This window comes from Hyperoodon ampullatus (assembly GCF_949752795.1).
Source record: "Hyperoodon ampullatus genome assembly, chromosome: 5".
NCBI lineage: Eukaryota > Metazoa > Chordata > Mammalia > Artiodactyla > Ziphiidae > Hyperoodon > Hyperoodon ampullatus.
Genome location: NC_136918.1, coordinates 36,364,892 through 36,391,618, shown reverse-complemented (window position 1 = coordinate 36,391,618; position 26,727 = coordinate 36,364,892). Strand labels below are relative to the sequence as shown.

At 33.2% G+C, this 26,727-nt stretch overlaps 1 protein-coding gene across 1 annotated transcript in view; it reads right to left on the bottom strand.

The window, feature by feature from the left end:
- ACAP2 (ArfGAP with coiled-coil, ankyrin repeat and PH domains 2) overlaps positions 1–26,727 on the bottom strand; it is a gene marked incomplete at its 3' end in the record, with an annotated part of 162,117 nt that overhangs the window by 14,526 nt on the left and 120,864 nt on the right. Inside the window, exons 9-16 of the mRNA XM_079704367.1 lie at positions 22,833–22,907; positions 17,648–17,760; positions 10,032–10,083; positions 8,657–8,757; positions 7,944–8,049; positions 2,047–2,255; positions 1,638–1,707; positions 25–116 (exon numbers count right to left, since the gene is read on the bottom strand). Of these exons, the coding sequence (XP_079560493.1) occupies positions 25–116; positions 1,638–1,707; positions 2,047–2,255; positions 7,944–8,049; positions 8,657–8,757; positions 10,032–10,083; positions 17,648–17,760; positions 22,833–22,907 (818 nt within the window). The remainder of the gene's footprint in view (positions 1–24; positions 117–1,637; positions 1,708–2,046; positions 2,256–7,943; positions 8,050–8,656; positions 8,758–10,031; positions 10,084–17,647; positions 17,761–22,832; positions 22,908–26,727) is intronic.

Genomic DNA, 26,727 nt, shown 5'->3' with positions numbered 1-26,727 from the left:
GGTAACACATTAACACAACAGTACCTTTGTCCTGGTTGCGGTTTCTTTATTCCCATTTTTTCCACATTAGCTTCATAAACTCTATTCATAACATCATTCCCCAACTCACACATAAGCTGTTTGGCAGAAAGACAGAAAATAAGCAATAATTTCCTAAAAAGCACTGTATAAATCCTTAAGCAAACAGAGCTATTTAGTTCTTTTTGCATGTTCTGCAAATGCTCATTTCACAAAGATGCTTAAAGTTAAAACAAAAGGAGACAAGGACCGAGAGCAATATCACCATTTTGCCATTCTTCACCAGGAAACCTCCCCTAGAAGATTACTACTCCTCAAGAAAGCGTTTCTCCTCACCCATCTTCTACCAGATTTCTATCCCTTACTGTGGCTAGCACAAGGCTACACATTCACAACATCTGCTAAGTTAACTGAAAAAAGAAGCCTAAGTCCAGACACGGTAAGGTTTAAACAACTCAGAATTGAAGCAAACTATTTTCTCCTTACACTTTATTTATAAGTATTTCTAAATATTTTTTTAAGTCTCAATATTTTTTAAATGTATAAGACAGTTGTGTTTCAACCAAAGCTTCTAAACTGAATCCACTGAGTTCATTCATATCTACATGCAAAGTTGATGCAGAAGTTAGATTGCTAGCCCCCACCCCCCACTTTCTTCTCCTTTGAATTCATAACAATTTATGGAATCTATCGAAATAGGGCTCTACCACAGGAGCCAACTTAATCACTTTCATTTAGATGTTTCCACAGTGATTCCACAAAGAAAACTTTTTACTTTACTTAATTGACAGGATTATTGGTTTATTTATGGATTGAAATAAAAACACAAGCACAATTTTCAGACAGAAATAAATGCAGAATACACTACAACCTTTAAACAAATGTATATTTTTTACAGTATGGTAAACTAAATGGTGGGAATTAAAATGGGTATACTATTAACCAGTATAAATTTTGTAAATCTTATTAAAAACCCAGTTGTGATCTAAAATCTTTTATGACATTTTCATAGATACGAATCCTTACACAGGAAAAAGGATGTCTTAGTCGGATGACTACTACCCCTTAAAAATGTAAATTTGCAAATGTGTTATGCTAAAATATGCAATGATAACGACATGCTATAACAATCCATCACGCAGCTCACTACAGCAATATCTCATATTTTTAACAAGAATTTATATAATTATAAAATATAAAATTAAGGCACAGAATCTAAGATAATTTGTAAGAAAACATAAAAATGCAGGGGTGCTGGTTTCCTTAAAAAGTGAACTGACATGGAGTTAAGAGTGCTACATAATAAGCATAGCAATTTAAAAAACCAATAACAAAACACCAGATTTGCCAAAATAACATCAGATATGTTCCAATACAATTTAATTCACTGTTAGCACTGAGAAACTCATACATTTGTAAACCCAGATTCTAAAAATCTTGACTTTGGGGAATTCCCTGGAAGTCCAGTGGTTAGGACTCTGCCTTTCCACTGCAGGGGGCATGGGTTCAATCCCTGGTAGGGGAACTAAGATCCTGCACAGCTGTGTGGCGAAAAAATAAATAAAATCTTGACTTTTATGTGAAAACATAAAATATTTTTAAGCAAATATTCATTTCACCTTTAAAAGTTCAGGCTCCCAGGTGTCTAAAGTTAAAGATCGTACTTTTGAAAAGTGAACTCCAAGACTCCTAAGTGGGGGGAAAAAAAGACTGCATTAATATATAAAACTTTCAAGTCTCTATTTGCACATTATGCAAGTTATTTTTCTCTCTTAATGTGACATAGTCTCTAATATAGGCCTCAACACATACATAAATAGGGATAGATCTTCTAGTTAATAAGGAATGGTGAATCAAAGTCCTCAAAAGTACTTCACAAACCAGAATTTTATCCACTTCATAAAAGATATAAAAACACACTGGCAGTCAAATTAGGCAAGTGGAAAGGTCCTCTAACCAATGAGACACAATAATTTACAATGTGTGTTTAACGGAAAGAAGTCTCTCACCCTGGGCAGGCCTACCCACCGGTGAATCCCAGAACACTCGATACACAGGGTGATGCCCAGGTTGATGCTGGCCCACCGTGGGTCTGCCAGACCACAGTCACAACAGCTGGCATTGCCAGGAATACACTGGACTCGCTGCAATGCACTTTCTCCTTTCAATAATTTATCTTTTGACTCATTTCCAGAATCCAGGCTTCCTGTGGATGGAGATGATTTCTTATCCAGCTTCTAAAAGAATTAAGAATTATTAAAAAAAAAAAAAAAAGGATTGTAATACTACGTTGCACACTACATGCTCCAAACAAATGCTTCTAATCAACAAACTGAAGGCCTATTATGGGCCTAAGCCAGGCACTGTTCTAATAAGCACCGGGGATTCAAGGATGAAAAGATATAGTTTCCTCCATCAATTGGCCTTTAGTCTTATGGGGAGAAACACATTAATATTGAAAAATAACCCAACACAATGAATGTATGTACAAGATAAAATGGCAAAGGGTAAGGGGAACAGTAAATTAACACGCAGGATGAGAGACAGAGAGAGAACACGTGAGACTATTAAGACTCAAGAATAAAATAAATACTATTTTATACCAAGTTTTTCCAAGGTATTCAATGAACTGCAAGCAAGTTGTTTCAATTACTGCAGTGAATTACTGAAAATGGTATGGCCTTTTACTAATGAGGAGATCAATTGCATAATTATAATTACGAGTGAATCAACAACAGAATGCACGATGTCTAAAATCTCAGGCGAAACAAGGAGAAAAGCAAAAGGTGGTAGATAAGCAAAAAGCTAATTTTTTAAGTAAACAACAAAGTCTATACCAATAACGGCCAAATACAAACATGTAGTTTGCAGATCCTAAGCAATTAAAGATATGACCTAAAAAGTCTTCTGGTTTAAAAACATTTCAACAAGCCAGTATTTTAGTATAAATCAACAGAAATATAATTTGGCCCTTGTCTTGCCCTTTTTGGAAACTCAATTCAATAGCCGTTAGGTGGGGCTAAGCAAAGAAAGTGTGGGGATACAGTATGCCAGAGAGGACTGAGCTGGGTGAGGAGCATACCCTCAAATGAGAGTGACCCTGTGCAGGTTGTTGTTCCCAAGCAGCAGAAGGAGGGTATCTGCATAGGGAGACAGCCCAACAAAGGAAATGAGAGCCTGAGGATAGAGAGGAACTACGAAGTGGGAGTGCCACCTAGTGAGAGATGTTAGAGCCTGGCAGGTGGGAAATGGCAGCAGGGAAAGGATATTGGTCACATACAGGGGAACTGATAGTGTAACTAAACCTGCTAAAAATAAGTGGGAGCCAGATTTCTCACTGCAGAGAAAGGGCTTATTTATATAAAAAGGAAGAGAGTTAGAACAAACCCTGTTATATTAAATCAGGACTGGAGATACCAACAGGTGCCCTAATGGTTTCAACACAAATAGATACATACATAAAGTAATACAGATGTAAGTGTGTATATGTGTATATACACATGTATATTCCCTTATCTTGGTTTCTACAAACTATTCTCCACCAAAAAGAACTAGGGAAGTTTGGAGAAACTACTGATTTCAAGGCTAGTACAGAAAAACCACAAGAAGATGAACTCGGAACATCTCATCATGTTAGAAAGTAGAGAACAACTCAACGATTGTTGGGAACATGTCAAAAGGATACAGAATCCAGGGATCCACTGGATTGGCCAAACTTGGGTCAATTTGAGAAACAAAACAAATAATGATAGTAATGAATTATAACACATTGAATAAAATAGAGGCCTATATTGATATAATTAAATTTTAAAATTTAAAGCCTGATGAGGAAAAGAATATCTACATAGTCTCAAAGTACCCCCCCCCCCACACACAAAATACTATTACAAAGATAACATTACAGTAGAGAAGTCTAGCAGACACCACCTTACTCAAGTGATTGAAGTTAACATCACCAATAACGGGACAAATCAAAATCCTGTGCCACCTGAAAGGATGCAGTGAGAAGAACACAGCATCATTTATACAACATTCCTACCAAAGATGCATAACCTTGTGAGTAAACAAAACAACGAGGGACGTTCTACAGAAATCTGTTATCTTCAATACAACCAAGGTCAAGAAGGTCAAAGTAAGACTGAGGGACTATTCCTAACTGAAGGAAACTGAAGAGCCATGACAACTAAAAGAGACCTGTGCTTCTGAACTGCATCTTTTTGCTGTAAAGAACATTACTGGGACAACTGCTAAAACAATGATATTTGAGAATTAAATGGCAGTAATGCATCAATGCTCATTTCTTGATTTTGATGACTGTACTATGCTTATACAGGAGAAATGTCCTAATTGTGGGAATTACTAAATTAATAATGGGTGATGGGGCATATGTTAGCAGCTTACTCTGAAATAGTTCAGGGGAAAAAATTGTTTGTATTATACTTGGAACTTCTCTATAAATTTGATTACTTTAAAATTAAAAAAAAAGAAATACAATCTGCTTTACTAAAACATGTTTGATAATGTGAATTAGCTCATAAGCAATTATCATATAGAGAAAGGATGTCAACATAATGCAGAAACCATGTTGGTTCAGTCCCAATTTTTCCTTTATTAGCTAATGCTTTTGGCCGAAAGCAAAGTACACTAACACAGCAGAACTTGGGCTGGCCATCTCAAGGAACACAGGACTGAAAATGACACCCACCTCCCCATTCTTCTTGGCTCATGTTGGCCATGTGCTATGACTTGAAAGTGTTTACTGCACCATTCTCTCTGATCTTTATGTATTTTGCATATGTCACCAAAGCCTCAACCCTTCTGTACCCTTCCTTTAAGCTATCCTCACCAATTTTTAAAGTTAAGTCCTATCTGTATTCTATATTATAGTGTTCATTTATTAGGAATTTAACTAGGCTAATATTGGGTTGGCCAAAAAATTCATTCGGTTAGTGAATAAGTTGTTCCATAAAGTTCTTCGTGAAAATGAAAAATGTGTCTTTTATCTTTACTTAAAACCAAACAAACTTTTGGCCAAGCCAATATTTTTACTGAGATTTTAAAGTTCCAAAAATTATTCAAGTTACAAACTTACACGGTTTTTTAGGTTGGCCCTATCCCTATTTTTCCTGTAATCCCTGCTATTTCTGGTGTATGATTTTGCTAACATAGGTTTTTCAGCAACACCACTAGCTCCTTCATCAAGATGATCTGGATACACACCTAAATTTGTTCCCTCTCAAAACTCCACTAAAAACTAGAGAATTTTTTTAAAGGCAATTACCCAGAGCCCTTAATGGACAAAGTTGTGATAATCTGAATATGAAAAAAGCGTAATTACCGCAATTAATTGGAACCCACTGTATTTACCAAAAATCCACGAGTGTATAATGATATCCCCAAAACATATATCTGTCCCCACTTAAAGTAGCTAATAAATCAACCAAATGTGGTAATTAAAAGCCAAAAATTAAGCATTTTATTAAACTAACTAAATAGCTCCGTTGATGAAGAAAACCTGTATTTCACACAGGAATGCAGATGGGAATGACAGAATTAGAAAATCATCATTTTGCAATTCCTAATGAAATTACAAATTCAGTTATAAAACTATTAGATGAATGGTTGATGGAGCATAGATCTTATAGGGTCAAAGTAACACAAAGTAGATTTTGTTACACAAAATAACAAAGTAGACTGGGAACAAGAAAGGAAATGTAACATGACAATGGAGGGATCATATTGTCATCTCCCTAATCCAATGTGTCTGCTTCATGTTCACACAGAAGATTTCAGCATTAACAGTGGCTGGATAACAATATTGTATGTCTCCTGTTGCAGCATGAAGTATACACATCATCTATGCTGCAATCTATGAGAAGGAATTCTATAGGAACACATAGCCTAACCTCTTCATCACGTCATTGTTATGAAAAAAAGGAACTGTTCTAGATGGAAAGACAAGGAACATAAGACCAGATGCAATGCCCAGTCATAGAAGAGATCCTACTTTGTAAAACAGGTTGTAAAAGACATTTTTAGGACAACTGAAGACACATGAATATAGACTGGGTTACAGACGATATTAAGAAATTACTATTAAGTGTGGAATGACATGATATCTGTAATCTACTTTAAAAAATTTAAGCTTTTTTAATTAAAAAATTAAGACATTTATCCACAAGAATAGGGGAACAGGAAAGAAAATAAGAGCAACAAAACTTGGGGAGCTGAAGAGTGGCTGGATGAATGGTAACTGAGTAGACCAAGGTAAAATCTAAGGAAATAATAAGAAAAATCTAAGAGTCCCTCAATTTATATCACACAATATTCAAAGGACTCAAGGATTTATACCAGTTATCTTGGAAGTGGGGATGAAAGTAGGAGGACTGATTGTTTAAGAAGCAGTTAGATCGAAGGTTCCCTCCCCAACACTGCCATTAGTGGACTGCTCTCTACAAAGACACACAAACGACTAGAGGTTTATTCTCTGGGAGAGTAAAACAGAAAGTGACTGGATGGGGTTTACCTAAAAGGTGGTAGGCAGAGGGTTAAATTAATGTATACACACCGAATGCTGCGATCCCCAGCAATTAGCTCCAAGCCAGGCCCTTATCCCTATGCAGGAGACTGATGAGTCTTCTCTGGGGAATCTTAGCTGAAAAGACTCCAAAGACCCTAACTCTGGTTGTTCCTCAACAAATGGTCCACACTTTGCTGAAGCTCACAGTCAACGAAGTCCTAACTGTGTTCTCAGAGCTTCCAAAGAGGTTAGTCCTTAACTTGCAACCATGAGCAGATTACCAGAAAGCCAAGGAAAGCCCCTAATAAAATGGTTCTCAACATTGACTATACACAGAAATCATTTAGAAAGCTTTTAAAAATATTGATGCCTGGGTCCCAACTCCATTCAATTGTTCTGGGGTGGGACCTAAGCACTGGGATTTTTTAAAGCTTCTTGTGTTATCCTAATGTGCAGTCAAGATTAAGAACCACAATTCTAACACTGCATGTATGAAAAAAGAACAATGTACAAACATTCAGCAAACAAAACGGAACTCTTGGAAATTAAATATGTGCTAGCAGAACTGAAATATTCAATAGAAGGTTTCGAAGACTAACTGATAAAATCTCCCAGAATGCAGAAAAAAAACACAAAAAATAAGAAAATCATAAGACCAGTCCAGAAATTCCAGAAAAAGAAAACAAAGAAATTGGAGAGGAGGAATACTAACGACTGGTAACAAGAAAGACTCCAACAACTCTGAAAACAAGAAAAACACTGCCATTAAAATTTTTAAGAATAATCATTTCCAACCTAAAAATTCCACACTCAACCAAACTACCAAACAAATGTGAGGATAGAATACAGACATTTTCAGACATGTACAGATTCACAAATGTCACATTTTCAGGAAGCTAGTGGGAGGAAGTGGTGAGTTCCATTTCTTAAGACTCACTCATGGCCTTGCTCAAAAGAATTTGTAAACTCACTGGGTAGCTAAAGCCAGACTACAACCCAAGACTCTATATTCAGCTTATCTTCTCCAGGGAGATTTCCACTAAAAATATGAGCTTTCCTTTTTTGCTTTTCACCCAGTTTTAATTTTAAATACCTTTCACATTCACTGTTTTATTAGAATAATAAAATATTTGGGGAAAAATACTTGCATCAGAATACCTAGGACACATATTGAAATACTGGATTAAACATAAATATATATATTAAATATATATTACACATATATATAAAATAAGTAAAGAGAAATGCAAGAGAACTGAATCTACAATTTAAAAATAAAACCCATTTCAATTACAAAAAAAATTATCCTCCATAAAAAAGAAAGTTTTAATAATCATGCAATGTTGCGACTAAAATTAGAAAATTTGTCAATGTATCACTTGGTATTACAATATTGTTTACTAACCTCCGATTCATCACCCTTCTCTCTATAAGCAGTAGCAATACTGGTCTGAACAGCCTTAATCCATGCCTGGCGCAGCTTTTCAGAATCTGCCTGAAGCATACAACTTCTAAAAGGAAATAACATTGTTTTCTCAGATACTAAATTAAACCAAAAAATAAGAAGGTTTACTTTTTTGTCCACTTTGCTATTTAATAATTTTCTAACAGAAACTAATTTCTGTTGAAAGGTTTTATTTCACCTATCTTTATGACAGGGTATGTTCATAAAGAAATCAAGGAACCAATGAAATAAATTACCTACTGAAAACAAATCACCCATTCCTGTATATTAAAAAAAACAAAACAAAACTTTAAATTTGTCACATAAAATAATATTAATTTTTTCCATTGGGTAGATATATGAAATGATAGTTATCAAAGAAATTTATCTGATATATGACTTCAGTTCATAACCATGACAGTTAATATGTTTTCACATGGCCACATCAATCATCTTCATAGAATTTAAAGAATGCGATACTGGGTAGAGGTTACATAAATATCTGACTTAATATGTGTAATCATTAATTATTAAAATTTACTTTTAGAGCAGTTTTTTCCTCTTTAGCTCATATAATGACAACTGCAACACAGATCTCTCTGTATTCTGGAAAATTCTTTAAGACAAGCTATGGAAACATAAAAGCAACTCTCAAATTCTTTAGAACCACTCACTTTGTTGGAGAGACCACCTCAAAGCAGAATCGTCGTTCTATGTCCTCACAATGTTTCACTGTGCAGAGCCTTAGATCTTCTACCACCACAGTGGGATTATCCTACAATAAGGAAACAAAACTCCCATATTTATCAACCTAGGTTTTAAATACCAACTACCAATAAAAACATACTTAAAAACAGTACTTGGAATAAATGGTCTAATTTTAAAGGTTTATATTTTATCTTATTTTAGATTAGAAATAGGAGTTATCAACATAGATATAACTAATAAAGGTAATTCTGCCCTGTTAATAATTTTATCTGCCTCATAAAACTGCTGTATAAGAATTAAATGAAATAGTTTATATAAACTTAGTCCAACACTTGGTAGTTAATTAGCAAGTGCTCAATAAATGTTAGCTTTCTGTTCATTTTCTTCTATTTTCTTTCATATCGATTTCTCTCCTGATCCTTACTCACATATAATAAAAGCTACCTTCCTCCAAAAAAAGAAACTTTTCATGAGTCAAGTTTAAATAACTGAAAGAAAAATAAGAAGCCTATACGTGCTTCTTAAAATACCTAAGAAAATGAGAAAATTTTCATCATTTTTTAGTACTTAATAAAAAAATAAACTCAAAACCAAGCTTATCAGAGTAGAAATAACCCCGGACTAATTAGTTAGAATAAAGAACTTGTACAGAATAAACCTGCTACCATAGAATAGCAAGTAAAATTTCACATTGTGTCATCTCAAGAGTAAAGTGGATATTTGAAATTTACAGTTGAATACGTCATTCATAAAGGCTAACCAGGTAAAAATCAAGTCATCAATTAACTAATAGTTATTTTTCTCTAATCATCTTTAACATTCTCAAGTCACATATAATTTCATTATGCCTTTCCATTAAATAAAAATACCTCACTCTTAAAATCAGGTTCAGGAAAACAAATATGTAAAAACAATATTAACAAATTTTAAAGTTTCTATTTAAATTAATTCAAGCTTACACTTTAATGTAAGTATTAACCTTTCTCCATTACCACTTTTGGCCCTAAGGTGATATTTCTTAAAAGGCACCCTTTCCTTCAGCATCAAAACAGTACTAGGGAATTCCTGTCTCACAGCTGGACAAAGAAACATGTGAAGGAATAAAAGTAATAATCCTGGGACACAGAAAAATCCATCTCAAAGCTAGGAACTAAGAATTCAGGACACAATGTTGACACTTTCCACTTCTGAGTCCTCTTATACATACCCCAAAATAAAACTAATAAACATTAATCTTGCACACATGCATATTTATGGACTTCAATGCTTTACCAAAAGGAACAGTTAAAAAACTTAAACTGGGGACTCAATGGGTTTTCACTTAGTTAACAAAACACCTACCTTAAACTTTTTCTGGTAAACCAACTGATTATTCTGTATTGAAAACCAGCGTCTAAATAAATACAAAATAGATTACGTTTTCACAAACATAATTTATTTCAGTTGTTGTTAGAAAAGAAATATTGGGGAAAGCACTAGAAAATCAGTTTATGGTAATTATGTTTTTAGAAGTGCATTGTTTTGTTTTGCTTTATATAAACTGATGTCAATGAGATAACTACTGAAAGTAAAAAAACAATTTCAGGCAATTTTAAAACCACAGATTAGGAAAATAAAATTACTATATTTTGATTCATTTTTATGTCAGAAACTTATATCCTAACAAAAGTTGTCATCCTTTATGTCATTACCAAATAATAATTGTTTTAAAATAAAAATTTAGCTTTTGAGCTTCCTCAAAATAACTCTTTCCCCCCAAATAATTTGCTTTTGTTATAAAGTAGAAATAAAATTATATTATAAATAAGATTTCATTTGTATACAATAAAAGACTGAAATAAATGGTGCTTTGTTTTCAACCTTTCTGAAGCTGATCCAGCGTTTGATTTGTTAAGCAAAACAGAAAATTGTATCATCCTTTTAGAACTGACATCACAGGAGATAGTTGCCAATTCACTTGGGCTTACTTTCATGTAAAATACTTCTAAGCAGAATAATCAAAGTTATGACTAAAAATGAGTCACCTAACTATTGTTCTGCTCATTACTATACATTAACTGGCAAACACTTTACTTGCAATCTTCTTTAGAAGAAAAAACTAAGCTACGTATGGCATATTTACTAATTCAGTAAAAGGACCTAAAGACTTACAAAAAAAGAAAAAAATCACAGCCAAAAGCCATTCATAAAAGGAAGCAAAAACTCTCATCAAGCATGAAAGGTAAAACAATATTTGAGTCATTATTTTAAAATTAGTTTCATGTGAGATGATTTCTATCATAAACATTAGTTATTAATCTATTAGCAGATAGAGATTCTACCTTTTCATTGATACTAATACAACGCACTAAAAATTGTATTTAGACATATATAGAATTTCTATTTTAAAAAATTAAGTTAATTCTCCAAAGCTGAGAAAATGATTAGATGCTTTTCTATTTTTAAGCTAGACAGATTGTTAGGTTTTCTTGCTATTTAAAAAGGTATCACCATTACCATTAAAATAGAGACTGTTAAATAAGCATCTAGATAAAACCAAGTGGGTTGCCTCTAAATGCAAATCATCAAGAGGTGAGCTAGAAAAGGAAGAACTTCTGGGTCTCTTTGCTTTGGAACACATGGTTGGTTAGAAATGTTAAAGGAAATACCTCCAAACAAACAAAATGGTGCAGCCCTGCCACATGGATGACATGCAATGGAAACAATCTCTGATACTGATTAAAGTGTTTTTTAAAAAAATCATTTGAAGTAGGGTAAACCATATTAATAAAAATTCTTATATTTTATATATAGTAATCGTATTATATAATTTGATGAAAAACTACAATGAATTTTATTGCACAATGGAAAAACATCCATGTAAACTTTTCATGCTTCTGAGGTGTTCAAAAAATAAATTTCTTTTGACCTGCTGAATCTTAGAATAGCCTCTAAACATAAATAACAAAATACTAGATAAAAACTTACATTTTTTTTGTTAGAGACAATTTCCTCTGATTATTAACTTTATAGATCATTTGTATTTCTGAAACTCAGTTCCCCTACCATCTATCTGCTTCCGGGTAACTTTCTCACATCATTAGTTTTTGTATACACTATAAATTCAAGACACTATAAATTCATCTTAATTTGACATCTCCTAAGGAAAAAAACCCCCACAATATATCCTAGGTAGAAAAATATTTTAATTACTAAGATCAGTATGTCTTGTGATACTATCTCCCCTCCTCTGCCATTAAAAAAAGAAAAAAGAGCTAATTTTACTCATTTACATTGATGAAGACCTTAATCAGGTAAGTAAAATAAAATATAATTTTAAATTGCTCCTGTAGGATAATCCTAGTTATTATTAACAATTTTAATAAAAGGAAAAATAAGACAGTTCATAGTCTATGAGATATGGAAAAATATTTAATATTTCAAGTTATGCTACCTGCAATTTGAAGATTCTTTAAAAGGTAATTAAATAATAAAAAAGACAAATGTTGGAAAGCATTGTGCTGACAACTACACTATATTCTGCAAGATTCACAAACTGCCCACAAAGCCAAAATATAAAACAGTTTTTAAAAAGGAAAATTTCTTGGTTTTAAGAAAACTAAGACACCACTTTATATCTCAAACTGAGATAACTCAACATAATAAAGATTTTAGACCAAAATATTACATTCATAAACAAATATTATTAATTTTTAAATACCAATGAGAGCCATAGGATGACAAAATTTGGGTGGGGGGAGGGAATACATTAAAAAATAAATCAAGTATCTTTTACAATTTTTGAGCAGTAGTCCTGGAACTCAAAATCAAGAACATGAGTAAAAGTCAGACTTCTAAATCTGTAGAAGTTTTATCACTAAAACTATACAGATGATGGATTCATGCACACATTTGGCACATAGGTGCCAAAAAGGTGAACATTTAACAAAATTAAAAGCCTGAACATGTATATGTTCCTTTATCTAAAATTCAATTTAGTTTTTCACAAGGAAAAAGACCAAAATGGTAAAACAAACAAAAGCTAGGAATTGACAATGTTTCCTTTAAACATAATTAATAAGGTGATTACCAAAGGGGCTAATTCCTAATTACTGTTTAAAAAATTTAAAAAGCATTTACTAGCTTATTTCCCTTAAAAAATACAGACATATATATATATATATAAAGGTATTCGTATTACTCAATCTATATCTTCTTTGGATAACTATATACATATCAAATGTTTTTTTCCAGATTAAAACAAACTGAGGAGATAAGCAATGAAAAGGTATAATTCCATTCCTCAAATAAGAAGTTTACATTTTCTTCCCAATTTAAAACATGAGACTTTATATCCATTGCAAGTAATCCAACTGAAATGCAGGTTAATTATGAGCTTTCTCGTGCCAAAGAGGAAACTGGAGTAAGGTAGGGGTGAGGGAAGGAAGCCATTTGGTACCTGATATGATCGGGCTTTTTCCTGTCATGTGAAAAAATGGGGCAGGATTAAAACATAAGGGAAAGGTGGTAAAAGAATGAAAACGCAAATGTGCAAAATAAGCAAAAGACTAGCATGATATGAAAATAAAGCAAGAATTAAAGGAACCAGCTTAAGCTCATAACCTAACAAAAGAGTCAAAAGTATCCGTTGCATTTTGCTCACATACTATACATACATGCATTTATACAGTTAATTCCAATTCTTAGGGATCTGAAATGCTAATATTTCAGAAATATTCAAAATTTTCTTCAAAGCATTATGGTATAGAAGGTTCTGGTAGGACTTAGCACATTCTGCTATTATTTTCTACCTCTATGGTCATAGCTGTAAAATCTAAATAGTACCTTTCCTCATCTTAAAAATTTAAAGGAAATAATCACTACAGTTATATATATATATATATAAAAACCTGAAACAGATGAGAACTTTCCATAAGGAAAAGTTCCTCCCATCTGTTCACCCTCTTTTCGTCAAATGATAGTGGAGACTCTAAGGCCACACATAAGTAGAGTTTATCTTTAATCTATCTATACATTTCTTATTTGTATCTGTACTAGATTAAGATACTATATAATACATTTTATGCTTTTAGCTGTATTTTCTAGTACACAAAGACTGAGCACAGCATGTAATTATTCAACTTCTTTATTCGTTTTAACACCTCACTATTAAATAATGTTAATATTTAATTATTTTCCTTGTTCCTTCATCTTTTCTAAATTTATCATTAAAAGCAAAAGAGACATACAGGTATTAGTAATCCATCTAGCACTGACTTGAGCTTGAAGTAAAGCTGACATACCGAGAAGATGGCGTGGTATGGAAAGACTATTTTGTAGATATCACATCATCAAAAAATGTATATTATAGACATATAAAAATCTTAAGAGACACCACAAACCAGAAATCTGAAACCAACCAGAAACAAGCTCAACAATTCACATAAGACATAAAATGTTTCACTCCTTACGCTATTTCAATCATATCACACAAAATACCACCTCTTTGGTTAAATTTCAGATCATAGAATGATGCTTTCAAGATATACTTAGATTTTATGAAACACAGGGTCAGGTTTTAAAACTACCTGGGAATTCCTAGTCAAATTCACATTTCCCTCAGGAAGATCTTTTTTAAAAGTTCATTTTGAAAATACTGTATGCTTCTACTCCATAAAACTATAGACAATGGCAAATTTGTCATCATATGATTGGCACCTTATGGTAACTACAAGAAAGTATGTTTCCTAAAACTAATCCACAAACAATTAAAAAAAAAAACTTAAATGGTGGGCAGGAAATAAATCTGTACATTTGAACAGTTGAATTCCTGGATTTTTAAAGTTAAGGCACAAATATAACAAATACACAGTCTTTTATTCAGAGGCTCGTAGAATATATTAAATCAAGCTAGACAGAGAACTAACTAGAGAAGTAGGGCAGAGTCTGGAAGTCATATACAGGTAAAGGGAAATTATTTGCACGTACTTCCTAACATTAGATTTTTGGTAACCTCATAAAAAAAAATTTAGATACATTCCAAGTTTTTAAAATTGAAAAGCAGAAGAGAATTCTAAATAACATTTAATAGATAACTCTTTCTTTCTTCTCCCTTTTATAGCTACTGACCTATAACCTAGAAAATACTTAAGACTTTTATTGCAAGGTTCTGACTTTTGTTTTTGAAAAGGGATTTGTATAATGTTTATATGCTATATTCCTTAGAAGTCTGCCTTTAACTACTGTTGTCATCAAAATATTCTTTAAAGGTATATAAAAATGAAATTAATTTGCTATGCATAATTTATTCCTAATAATGCAAATGGATTAGGAAGGTTTTCTAAAATATTTTTTAAGCTATTTTTTTGTTGCTGTTATTGAAGTTGTATTTTGTCTTATCAAAATACAGATTGTTTGGAATTTCAATAGCAAGTTTTTTATTTATTTCTTTTTTTGACATTTCCTTTATGTTTTATTTTATTTTTTTTGGCCTCGTGTAATGTGGTATCTTAGTTCCCCGACCAGGGATCGAACCCACCCGCCCCTGCACTGGAAGCACGGAGTCTTCATTCTGGGTTGATCCACTGTCTTCTGACCTTGGTCGTCTCTTGACTATCTGCCATAGCAAGTTTTTTTATAAAGAGCCAGGTTTTGAGCCTCAATTTTGTCACAAACCAGCTCTATGACCCTGAATGAGCAACCATCTCCCGGCACTTCCATTTCTTTACTAAAAATTAGGGTGATAACTACAATCTATGATTCTAATCAATAACTGTCATCCTACCACACAGAAATGGCATCTCCTTTAAAAAGTGGCCTCATTTACAAAGTTATTGTCTTCTTTACTTGGCAAATGATAGGTAACATATCTACAATTGAAAATTTAATAGTTATTCCCTACTTGATTTTAGTTATGTTTTAATGTCTATGCCAATTAATAAAATTCATGAAACATATAATAAAAAACCAAAAGGTCCATGCTTAAGTCAATTAATGTTCTTCCGTTGTCCTAAATGGGAATGCGATTTTCCACTAACACTTACTGTGCTTCATTTTGAAGTCTGAGAGCATTTCTGATTGGAGTAGTCCATGGAAGTTCATTTCATTTCTTCTTAACATAATGGTACAGTTTCTGTGGATTTACTGTATTTTCACTGTGTTAAACTTTAAGAAGGTTGTTTTGAAATCTGAAGGTTAAAATTCAATTCTAACATTACCTCATGAAACCACACTAGTTGAAAAATCTTTATTATAAAAATTTGACAACCACACGATTTTAATTTCCTACTCTGGCTATGGAAATTTGCCAGGAAACGCTTAAAAGATTATTGGCTTAATACAGAATTTTAATTTTTCATTTTTGCTTTATAATAGTTAAAACATTATTTCTTAATCAGACCATCTAGTTGATCCATCTATATTCATGTATTATTATTAAAGTTCTACATAACTCGGGCTTCCCTGGTGACGCAGTGGTTGAGAGTCCGCTTGCCGATGCAAGGGACATGGGTTTGTGTCCCGGTCCGGGAAGATCCCACAGGCCGTGGAACGGCTGGGCCCGTGAGCCATGGCCGCTGAGCCTGCGCGTCCGGAGCCTGTGCTCCGCAACGGGAGAGGCCACAGCAGTGAGAGGCCCGTGTACCGCAAGAAAAAAAAAAAAAAGTTCTACATAACTCAGAGACTTAATATCAAATATAATCATTATTCTTTCCAGTTTATATTCACTCTCAAGTAAAGGAAAATTATTTCAAATACAACACACCATGTACCATTCAAACATCTGACAATATTGAATGCTGTGGAAATACTCAATGTATCACTGACATTTGAAAATATCAATAAATGTTTTTTCTATAACCTCATCACCAAGGACTCAAAATTAGTGCACAAGGAATCCATTTCAATGTACTGAATATCCAAGCATAATCGTTTCCAGTTAAATTAACAAAAATGTATACTAAATTAAACTTACCAAGAAAATTCTATTTATTTTGCTAATGTCCATTTTTTTAAAAAGAAAACAATCTATCATTAAGTGAATTCATATCTGTTCAAGCAGCAAATAAAATATACACTTTCAACCAATAATGTAATAGTATATCAATTAACCAGAATCCAATACTATTTTCAATTATTACAAAACTGTTCTAACTACTCTTTTTTTTTTTTTGCAAGAAGGGAGGCATCCTTGAATAAAAGGCTAATCACTGCTATTCAGAAGAATGATCCTAAGACAATACAATCTTTTTTTTTTGCTTTAATGTCTGAAATTATTCCACTTTATTAATACGTAAGAAAATATAATATTTTACACATTCATTCAAAAGACATTTACTAGATCAATATATATAAAAATCAGTTTAGAAAAAAAAATTTTAAGTTTTTGGTAGGCATCAAGTTTAGAAAAAAGGAGCACCAGCTGCCATACACACTTCACACATAAAAACAATTCCATATCCTAAAACTCCTGGTTAAAGTTATTGCAAAGATCCAAAGATCAGGATCACCTCACTTAAAGATTCACAAGCCAAAATTAAGTAAAAATGTACATAAACAGCATATAGGGGAGGAACCCAAAGGGAAAAAAAAAGCTCACTTGTCATATTCATCCATTATATTCAAAATATAATTTGCAATCAGATGTATTTGGTAACAAATATGGGAGGAAGCTCACGTTTAAAAATTTATTTACTGTAATGATCTAGTCACTACAGACCAAGCAGTATAAAAAGTCTCCTTGCTTCCTGGTTTAAACTTCGGTTAAATTTTAAAATTTAGAATTACTACTGTTACTTTTCACTTGCTTCTTAAGGCCCCTTTCCTAGAAGGGCCTTATCTTATCTTCAATGGACTGGATTCAGGAAAGTTACTAGGGACTGTGAATTTAGAGAATTATGAAGGAAAGAGTTGTCAAACCAAAGGGAAAGTCAGAAAACTGAGAATACTGAAAGAGCAAGACTAGATTCGAAATATATTACCTGTTCCAAGTTTTGAAGGCATTGCTGGCTCGTTTGAACAGATAACCTTCCATAACAATGCCATTTGCAGCATCTACATTATATTCTAGCTTAGAATCATCACTGGAGAAATCCTAGACAAAATAACACATTAAAAAGTTCATATGATTTTTACTGATTTCCCTAGACAACAAATCTATCCTAGAGAAACAGCTCAAACAGTAAAAAGCTCTGTATTAAGATAGTTATATCAACAATATTCATAAGAAAGCAGGAGAGACCTAAATGTTCAAAAATAGAAGAATGCTTCAACATATTGATGTATTTCAATCCAGTAGACTATTATGCAGTAACATAGATGAGTATACAGAATATACATTAAAAGAGAAAAAACAATATAAATTTTATAAATAATACAGCTTGGGTAAATAAACTGTATATACACTGCGATTAAAAGCACAATATGTATACAAATAGACAAAGGGAATAACTAGATATTCTATAGGTGTTATGTTTAAAATGTTTTCATTTAATCCCAATATTTTATGGTGATGTATCTGCTAACAATTTTTTTAAAGGAATATGGGTATATTTAATTGGGATTATTTAAATCTACCACTATTTTCTAAATATATTACTATTATGGCAGTTTTTAAAATCTGGTAGAAACAGTAACTCCACTCTTTGGGGGTTCAGAAAAAGGATTAAAATTATTTTTGCAAAGGAGAAGCACCACAGTGTGAAGTGGGCATTCTGAGCTCACTTTTTTATGAGGACTATAGAACTACTCATAGTCATTTTCTATCATTCTAATCATTCTAGTTTTCACTTGAATGCAATTCAAACTTCCAATTTTCCTCCAAGGATTCATGAAGTTTTGAAATCAGAATTCCCATATTTAAAATATTTCCTGGTGAATTTCCAAAGTAATTTCAACAAAACTGCAAGATTGCTGTGATCCCCAAATTGAAAACTCTAAAAATCAGTCTTGAAACTTTCAAAATTATTTCTGGACCAATAATCAAAATTAGAATGCTATCCTATTAAACAGTAGTAGACTTTCTGTCTTGAGAAAGATTTTGGTAGAGGCTGGATGACCACCTGCCAGAACGCTGGGATGCAGGGGTCTTGCACTGGAGGGGAAACGGAGTGAGAATCACCTAAGGGCTTTCCAAATCTAAGAGTCTAAGACTATGGAAAAAATGAAACAGACTAACTTCAGAATTAAAAACAAACGCTGCTGACATCTCTCAAAATTTAATCATAAAGACATAATAATCCAAAATAATCAAATGAAATAACCTGTAAATAAATTGCTACATTTCTTCCTGCTTTTACTTTGGGGGAAAAAATCAGGGAAATTTTAATTCCTTCATTTAAAATTTACTTGAAGCTATAATTTATTTAATTATGTAGACAGAATTAAGTCAGCAACAGATATAATTGAGTTTGGCAACATTCTAAAAATTTCATTTGTAACATTGGCATCTTTTTGTAATAATCCTGAAGCCACTTAAAACATAAAAAAGACTTTTTTCAAAGTGCAATGCATTATAAGTATTTTTTTCTAATTTCAACTACTTTTCTTGAGATAAATTAAGTCTTCAGTATAATTCCTATTAATATCAATTAATATTTTATAGTACTTAAAATGTGATAGATATTTTATAATGAAAGCAACCAATAATGTTGAATAAAATATATAATATTAGAATTTAAATACACTGATGAGCTGACAAATTGGAAGGAATACTCAAAGGCAAAAGAATAAGTGAATATTGGAAGCCACAGGGGTAAGCAGAGCAAGGAAGCCAAGTTTCCCCTTAAGGGCGTTTGTCTCATCAGGAGAACTTGAAGCTCTGGTGTGGGGCCCAAGGAATAGAAGGCAAGGCCAAGGGTGGCCAATGAGGGGACTCTAAGAGAAGATTTCTCTTTTGAAATTGCAAGAAAGACAAGAAGGACCACTATTATCTCTTTGATTTAAGCTTATTTTAAAAGTCCTAGCCAGCAAGATAAACAAAAAGTAAAGGAAACAATTATTTGCAGATGATGTGACTTTGTATACATAACATCCAAAAGAATCCAGAGATAAATCAGTGTTAAAGAGAGCTTAAAAAGGCTACTGGTTACAAAATCAATACATAAAAATCAAATTTTATTCTAATATATAACAAAAGTAAACAGTGAGAAAAGAAATTTTTAAAAGATAATATTTACAATAACATTTGCAATACAACTTAACAAAAGATGTACAAGAAAATTATCAAACTTTATGAAGGACATTAAAGAAAACTTAAATAAATGGAGAAATATTTCAAGCTCATGGACTAGAAGACATTTAAAATAAAGATATCAATTCTTCCCCAAGTTGATTCACAGATCCATTCTTCCCGCAATTGATTCACAGATCCAATGCAATCCCAATCAAAATCCCAAAAGCTATTTTTATGTAACCTAAAAAGCCACTCCTGAAATTTATATGGAAATGCAGAACTTTGGCAATTCACTTTTGAAGAAGAGAAGGTAGGAGGCTTCGCTTTGTCAGATATCAAGATATGCTATAAAGCTAAAATTATTAAGATAGCATAGTATTGGCATAATTAAGATAAAAAGACCAACAAAACAGAATAGAGTCCAAAACAGACCTCACATGTATGGAAATGTGATGTATAACAGAGTATACAACACTGAGTAGTAGGGAGAAACAAACTTTTAAGTAGCTGAATCTAGATCATTTAGCTACCAATATGAAAATAAAAGGAAACTGGATCTCTATCTCATACTATATACAAAAAACCAATTACAGATAGATTAAAAATCTAGATATATTGATAAAAGGCAAATCTATAAACACTTAGAAGATTAGGCAAATCTATAAACCCTTAGGAGATACACCATTGTGATCCGCGGTTGGGAAGGACACAAAAAGTACCACACAGAAAAGACATTTTAAAAACTATGTGAAAATTTAAAACATATATACCCCAAAGGGGAGCTAATACCTAGCATATTTGAAGATATGATCAACAGTTAGCTAGGCAACATGATGGAAAAATGGGAGAAAGACTAACGGACATTTAACAAGGAGGATATCCAAATGACCAATAGACTTAGGAGAAGGTCATTAGTGACTAAAGCATAAATTAAAACCACAACAAGATGTCAATATCTACCACCAAAATAGGCAAAATATTTAAAACTTTCACAGTACAACGAGGTGGCAAGCAGCAATGGGAACTCTCACACAGTGCTGCTTACCAGGAGTGGTATAACATTTTGAAAAATAATTTAGCATTATCTACCAACACTGAACATATATACACACCCTCTGACCCAGTTTTATTCTTAGGTATAAATCCATCAGAAATGTGTGCATATATCCAAAAGGCATGTACATGAATATGCATAGCATCGTTTCTTCAACTGATCATTTTCAATCCTTGAAAAAATCTAAATAATTACATTAGTCATACTTTTCCTTAATTTTTAGTTTGACTGGATCTTGTTCTTTTTTTTTTTTTTTTACCTGTAATGCAGCCTTGTGTCAGCATTTAAGGGCAAAAAAAAAAAAACCAGTAAGTATTCATAATGAACAAAAACAGCATTATTCCCTTTAAGGAAAACAATAACTGACAATTATTTAAAATCAAATAAATTTATCAGATTTAATAATCTACTACTCTTGGACATTCGGTACAACATTGAGCTGTTTATACAATAGGGAAAGATATTAAAAGATGCATAGTGCAACAGAAACTAACACAGTACTGTGAAGCAATTATACTCCAATAAAGATCTATTAAAAAAAAGATGCATAATATTCATTAAATAATTCAGTTTAAACAAATAGTCACATGTTTCTAAATTTCATGACCTCTCATTTTAATTAAAAATGATTGGTCCTAATTCTTAAAAATCTTTCCAAAGTAACATCATTAAAACACGTTATCCAACCAAAAGTGATTCTAACTTCAAACAAAATAAAACATGGAGGTAGTCTTACCTGACTATAACTAGAAGTAATGAATTAAACATGGTCTGGTAGAAAATCTTCTGCTTTTTAAATAATGTTTCTCTTTGAGTATTAACAACCCATCACCAATAAAATTTTCCTTACTTTTATTACTGATTTCACTTTCATTTTTTTCCTCTGACATCTTCTATATCAGATCTAGTTTACTGGTATTTTAAATTCTAAATAAACCATAACAAAATTGATTTGACTGCTCAATACCAAGAGAATAGATTTCTTAAAGCAATGCTAGAAGGTATCTTTTTTTTTTTTTTTTTTGTCTTTTTAGGGGAAAGTGTGATCGCAGTCCCCCACTACCAAAAATTATGCAGTTAAGTTTCCCAGGTTTGGGGAAATTGTAGGTGTGGGATGGATAAGCCTCACCCTGGGAAAACCACCTTTGTGATCATGGTATCTCTCCTGCCAGGTAAGTACAGAACACATCTTTTTTCATACTTTTTACATACATTCAACCTCCAGTTGTCTCCTTTTATTTTCAGATTACTACACATAAAAAAATGTCAATAACTATATAAGATAAAATATTATTAGACTGAGTTCCAGGTATATCATATTCAAAGCTTTTAGCATACAGAAACAAAAACTGGTTTCACATTTAAATCTTCATTTTTAAATATATATTTTTCAAACATTAGTTTAGCTAGACTTAGGCAAATTAATAAGAAATGCAAGTGAAATTTCAGCATCACTTGAGAGGGTAAGTGCTGCCTTAGAGTGACTGCAGCTGGAAATTCCTAGTACCAAACACACACATTGATGCTACGGTGTTCTCCAACCCCTGACCACCTCCAGCACCCCCCATCCACCGCCCCCCACATACACACACACATTTTTACAGGTGGTTGGTGATATCCTAACTGAAACTGTAAGTAGTGTTTTAAACTCTAAGGGCCACTTTTAAAGCAGTTAAGGCCCTAAGAGACTGATGTTTTTATAAACTGGTTCAAGAGCATGGCTTTCAAATATTTTGATATAAAAAAATAATAAAATACAAACCTGAACATCAGAAAAATATTTTATTTTTTACAAAAAAAGGAGGAATTTATCTATATAATTTAATTATTAAAGCAACTCAAAGGATCTTTTCCAACACAATGATATCCTGCTGAAACCAATAATCAAGAAATTGTGTAAAATGGGAATTAATCTCCTTTAACTTCTCCCCTCAAGTACCTTTTGTTGAATGGTGGAATGTTTTTGCTCCATTTCTCTTTTCTCCTTTGCTGCATCCACAACCAGTCGATCCAACTATAAAAGGAGAAAAGGAGTAAATGATAGAGACTTAAAAGAAAGAAAGACATGATTATTTTTCAAAAATCATATTCCAAATCAGTCAGTCAATTGAGGTTTACCTAAAAAGGCATTTTGGCTACAACTTTAAAGTGGAAGTTCTTTTTTTTCTGGTATCATATCCTCTTTGAGAAGGTCTTTAACTCCTCTAGGGAAAACATTTCTAAGAGCAATCATGGTTCCAAGCAATTGTGACAGGTGGCCCTGTCTAAGGCACAACAGTGATAACATGTTCACTCCTTGAATTAAGGAGAATGACTCTAGATTAAGTTGTCTGCTGATGCACTCAGCAATTCTGGTAGTCACTATCAAAGACAGAAAGAAGATATACTGGTGATTTTTCTTCCCAAACAGCAAAAACTAGCAGCTAAGCTAGTGTGTGCCAGCCTCACAAATTCAACGTAACAGACACTTCCAATCACTCAAGATGCATGATGTTTTCAAGTTGGCTTCCTAATATTACAATAAAATTTAAAAGGTAGAAAAAATAATTCAACAGATAAAAGAGAAAGCAAGAAAGGAGGAAGGGAGGGAATAGAATAGAATAGAGTAGGAGAGGACAGAATAGGATAGGATAGAATAGAATAGAAACCATTCATTAGATCAGGGTATAAAATCACCAATTTTTAAAGTCCTTTTTTTAAAAAAAATTCAAAAACTTATGAAATCATAAAATCCCATTTCTTTCTTGATCTTTTCCATCAGAAGAGAAATATCTGACTTCCAGTATTATGACAAAAGCACTGGCTTCTTGAACTCCTCTTTGCTGGAATAACAAAAATTGGGTTATAAAATACCCCATTATGTGGGTCTACTCTTCTAAACTGTGATGTATGTCATTTCATCTTTGAACACCCATCACCTCAAACTGACTAATGTGTGATAAATGAATAAATAAAAATGTAAATGTCATCAGACTACGGAGAAAGACAAAGTATTAAATGTCGAAATGTTCTCATTGATATCCTTTAAAAACAAAACTGAAAAAGGCCTTCTTAAAAGACTGTGTGATCCTTTATTCACTATCACAAATGGTGGTTTTTTTCTACAGGAGACAAATTCTGACCACAGAATCTTAATATCACTGAATAATAATAAAGAACCAAAAGAAAACATACTGAAATAGAACTATCACTATTATAAAATATTTTACTTAGATGGCAACTACACCACTCCACTTTAAGATCTAATGCATACTTACCTTAGTGACATGCTGTATTGATTTAATGGGTAATGCTGCACTAGGAAAATGTTTGTCCTCAATAGTTTCTTATACTGAATGAGTGGAATAACCATTATATCCTTGTTTTATAGCCTTTAAGTGAAAGCCATGTTAATGTTTTTCATACATTCAGACTGAAGTGCAGCAGAAGGCAGCCCCCAAGATTCAAATTGATATTTCTAAACTTGCATGCATGTACTTTCCACACCAGTACTACAATGCCAGTGATGGTAGTAAAATTGTCAATTTGGTAGTAAATTTCTCTGCTGCATCCCACCCCACTGCTATTGCAGCAGAAAGGGAGAAAATTCCCCTCTCTCTGTTGGGGCAGAAATATAAAGAAAAAGATATCTTTCAACATGGTGGAGTACTGGAGGACGTATGAGTTGGGGAGGTGCTAAGGCTGGCAGTCTTGTCTCCTAGATGCTGGGTACTGTATCAGGAAGAGAGGGTTTGGAGCACAGTAGCATGTGTCCCATGTTTCTATTAGCATTGGACATCATGAGGTTAATAGGCTCCTATAACCAGGTGGCCCCAATCCTCTACCTATGTTTTGAATCTCCTACACTCCTACCACCTCAGATTTCACCACTTCTCTTTCTGCTTTTCAACTTCTCCCATTCCCATTTCTTTTTAAATTTGTGCAAATTTAACAAATAAAATAATACCTTAAATAAAACCTTCCTACAACTCATACTCCCCTCTAGCTACTACCTGCTCTCTTTTCTTCACAATACAACTTCTTAAAAATTTTTTCCCTGTTCTCCACTTGCCCATTTCATATTCATCTACCCACTGTAATTTAGCTTTCACCTCTTGGACCCTCAACTCTCACATCAGTAACACATAACCTTCTTGCTGCTAAACCCAAGAGGTAGTTCTCAGTCCTAGGGTTACTCGACCTTCTTTCCAGCATTTGCACTGACAACCACCCCCATCTTTCTGAGACACTCTTTCCTTGCCCTGTGCTGCCACGATTTTCTGGTTTTCCACCTCCTCTCCCATCAGTGTACTCACGGAGCCCCTCTTACCTAGCCGTCTCTTAAAAGCAGATCATTCTTAGGGCTCTGTCCCAAGCCAAATCTCTTTTTACTCCATACTCGTGGACCTTGACCTTAACTTACAAAATCAAAATTATTAGGCATGGTGTTCGGTCACTTATGTTTTTTTAAATAGGTTCATGATTTTGAAATACCTATTAACTCTCCTTGGGTCAATTCACACACTCTTGTGATTGCAATTAGCAATTATATGCTATTGACTCCTTTAGTGTTTCTTTCTCTTGAACTCCAGATATACCCACTTAGATGTCCTATTCTCAAAATCAACACATTTAAACTTGAACTCATCATGTCCCTCCACTCTCAAATTGGCTACATCTTAACTATTCCTCAAGTCTATCTATTTATCTCCACCCTTACTGCCAGGACCCTAGTTCCAGATGCCATAATCTCATAACTGAATTACTGAAAGAATATCCTAACTGGCCACCTCCAACCAGGCCATATTATCCACCAGGCACTACAGGCACCGGAGTTTAGATGCTTTTCAAGGACCTGCAAAATTACTTGAGACCTGGGAGGGTAAAAACTGAAAAACTGAAATTAATAAATGTCAAAATATACAATTATTGAAACTAGTCAACTACAAACCAATTCATTTTTTTGATAAATTATACTTAATGTAAGATGAGGTTACAATCTAATGTTTGATTAAGATGTGGGGAGTGCCTAGGGCCTAGGAAGGTCTTGCCTTCTTCCCAAGTCTGGGTTGGATGTACTATCTACATGTTACAGTTACACTTTGATCCTCCAATACGTGGTAGGGATAGCTGGTTGCCTCCCAACATCCATTCTCTCCTCCTTTCTTAACAACAGAATCCCCAAATTCTAGTAGGTTAACATGGTTACATGCATTAAGACTAAATTTCCCAGCTTTCCTTGCAGCTAGTGTGACACTGGGTCATACACAGAAGTGGAATATACAATTTCTAGGAATATCCTTAAAGAGAGGGAATGAATCTTTCTTTCCCCTTTCCTCCTTCCTGTTGGCTAGAATTTGGATATGAAGGCTAAAGTTTGATAAACCACTTTGAACCATTAGGTAGAATCCAAAGATATAATAAGCCTGTGTCCCTGCAGATTAAGTGACCACCATACTAGGCCTTTGATTTTACACAGAAGAAATAAAATTCTATCTTGTTAAAGCTCCTACTATTTCTGGTTTTCTATCACATGCAAACAAATCTAATCTCCATTTATATACCCAGACAGGGCACTTAGTACAGAGATTAATAGTGTGGTGACTTGTTATTTTCTTCCAATAGATTAAGTTCTGTAGAGGCAGGGAAGAGCATTTCTATAATTCACAGCATATGCCCTGCACACCATCTTTCCCCAACACCATCCCAACACACACACACAGACACACATGCACACAGGCATGCACCACATTTATTTTTGGTCAATGAATGCAATTCTCATTCTGCTCTTACCTTTTCCCCATTTCCCTAAACTCTATTTTTCATCCTTAATCCCTCTCCTCAAAAAGTAACCT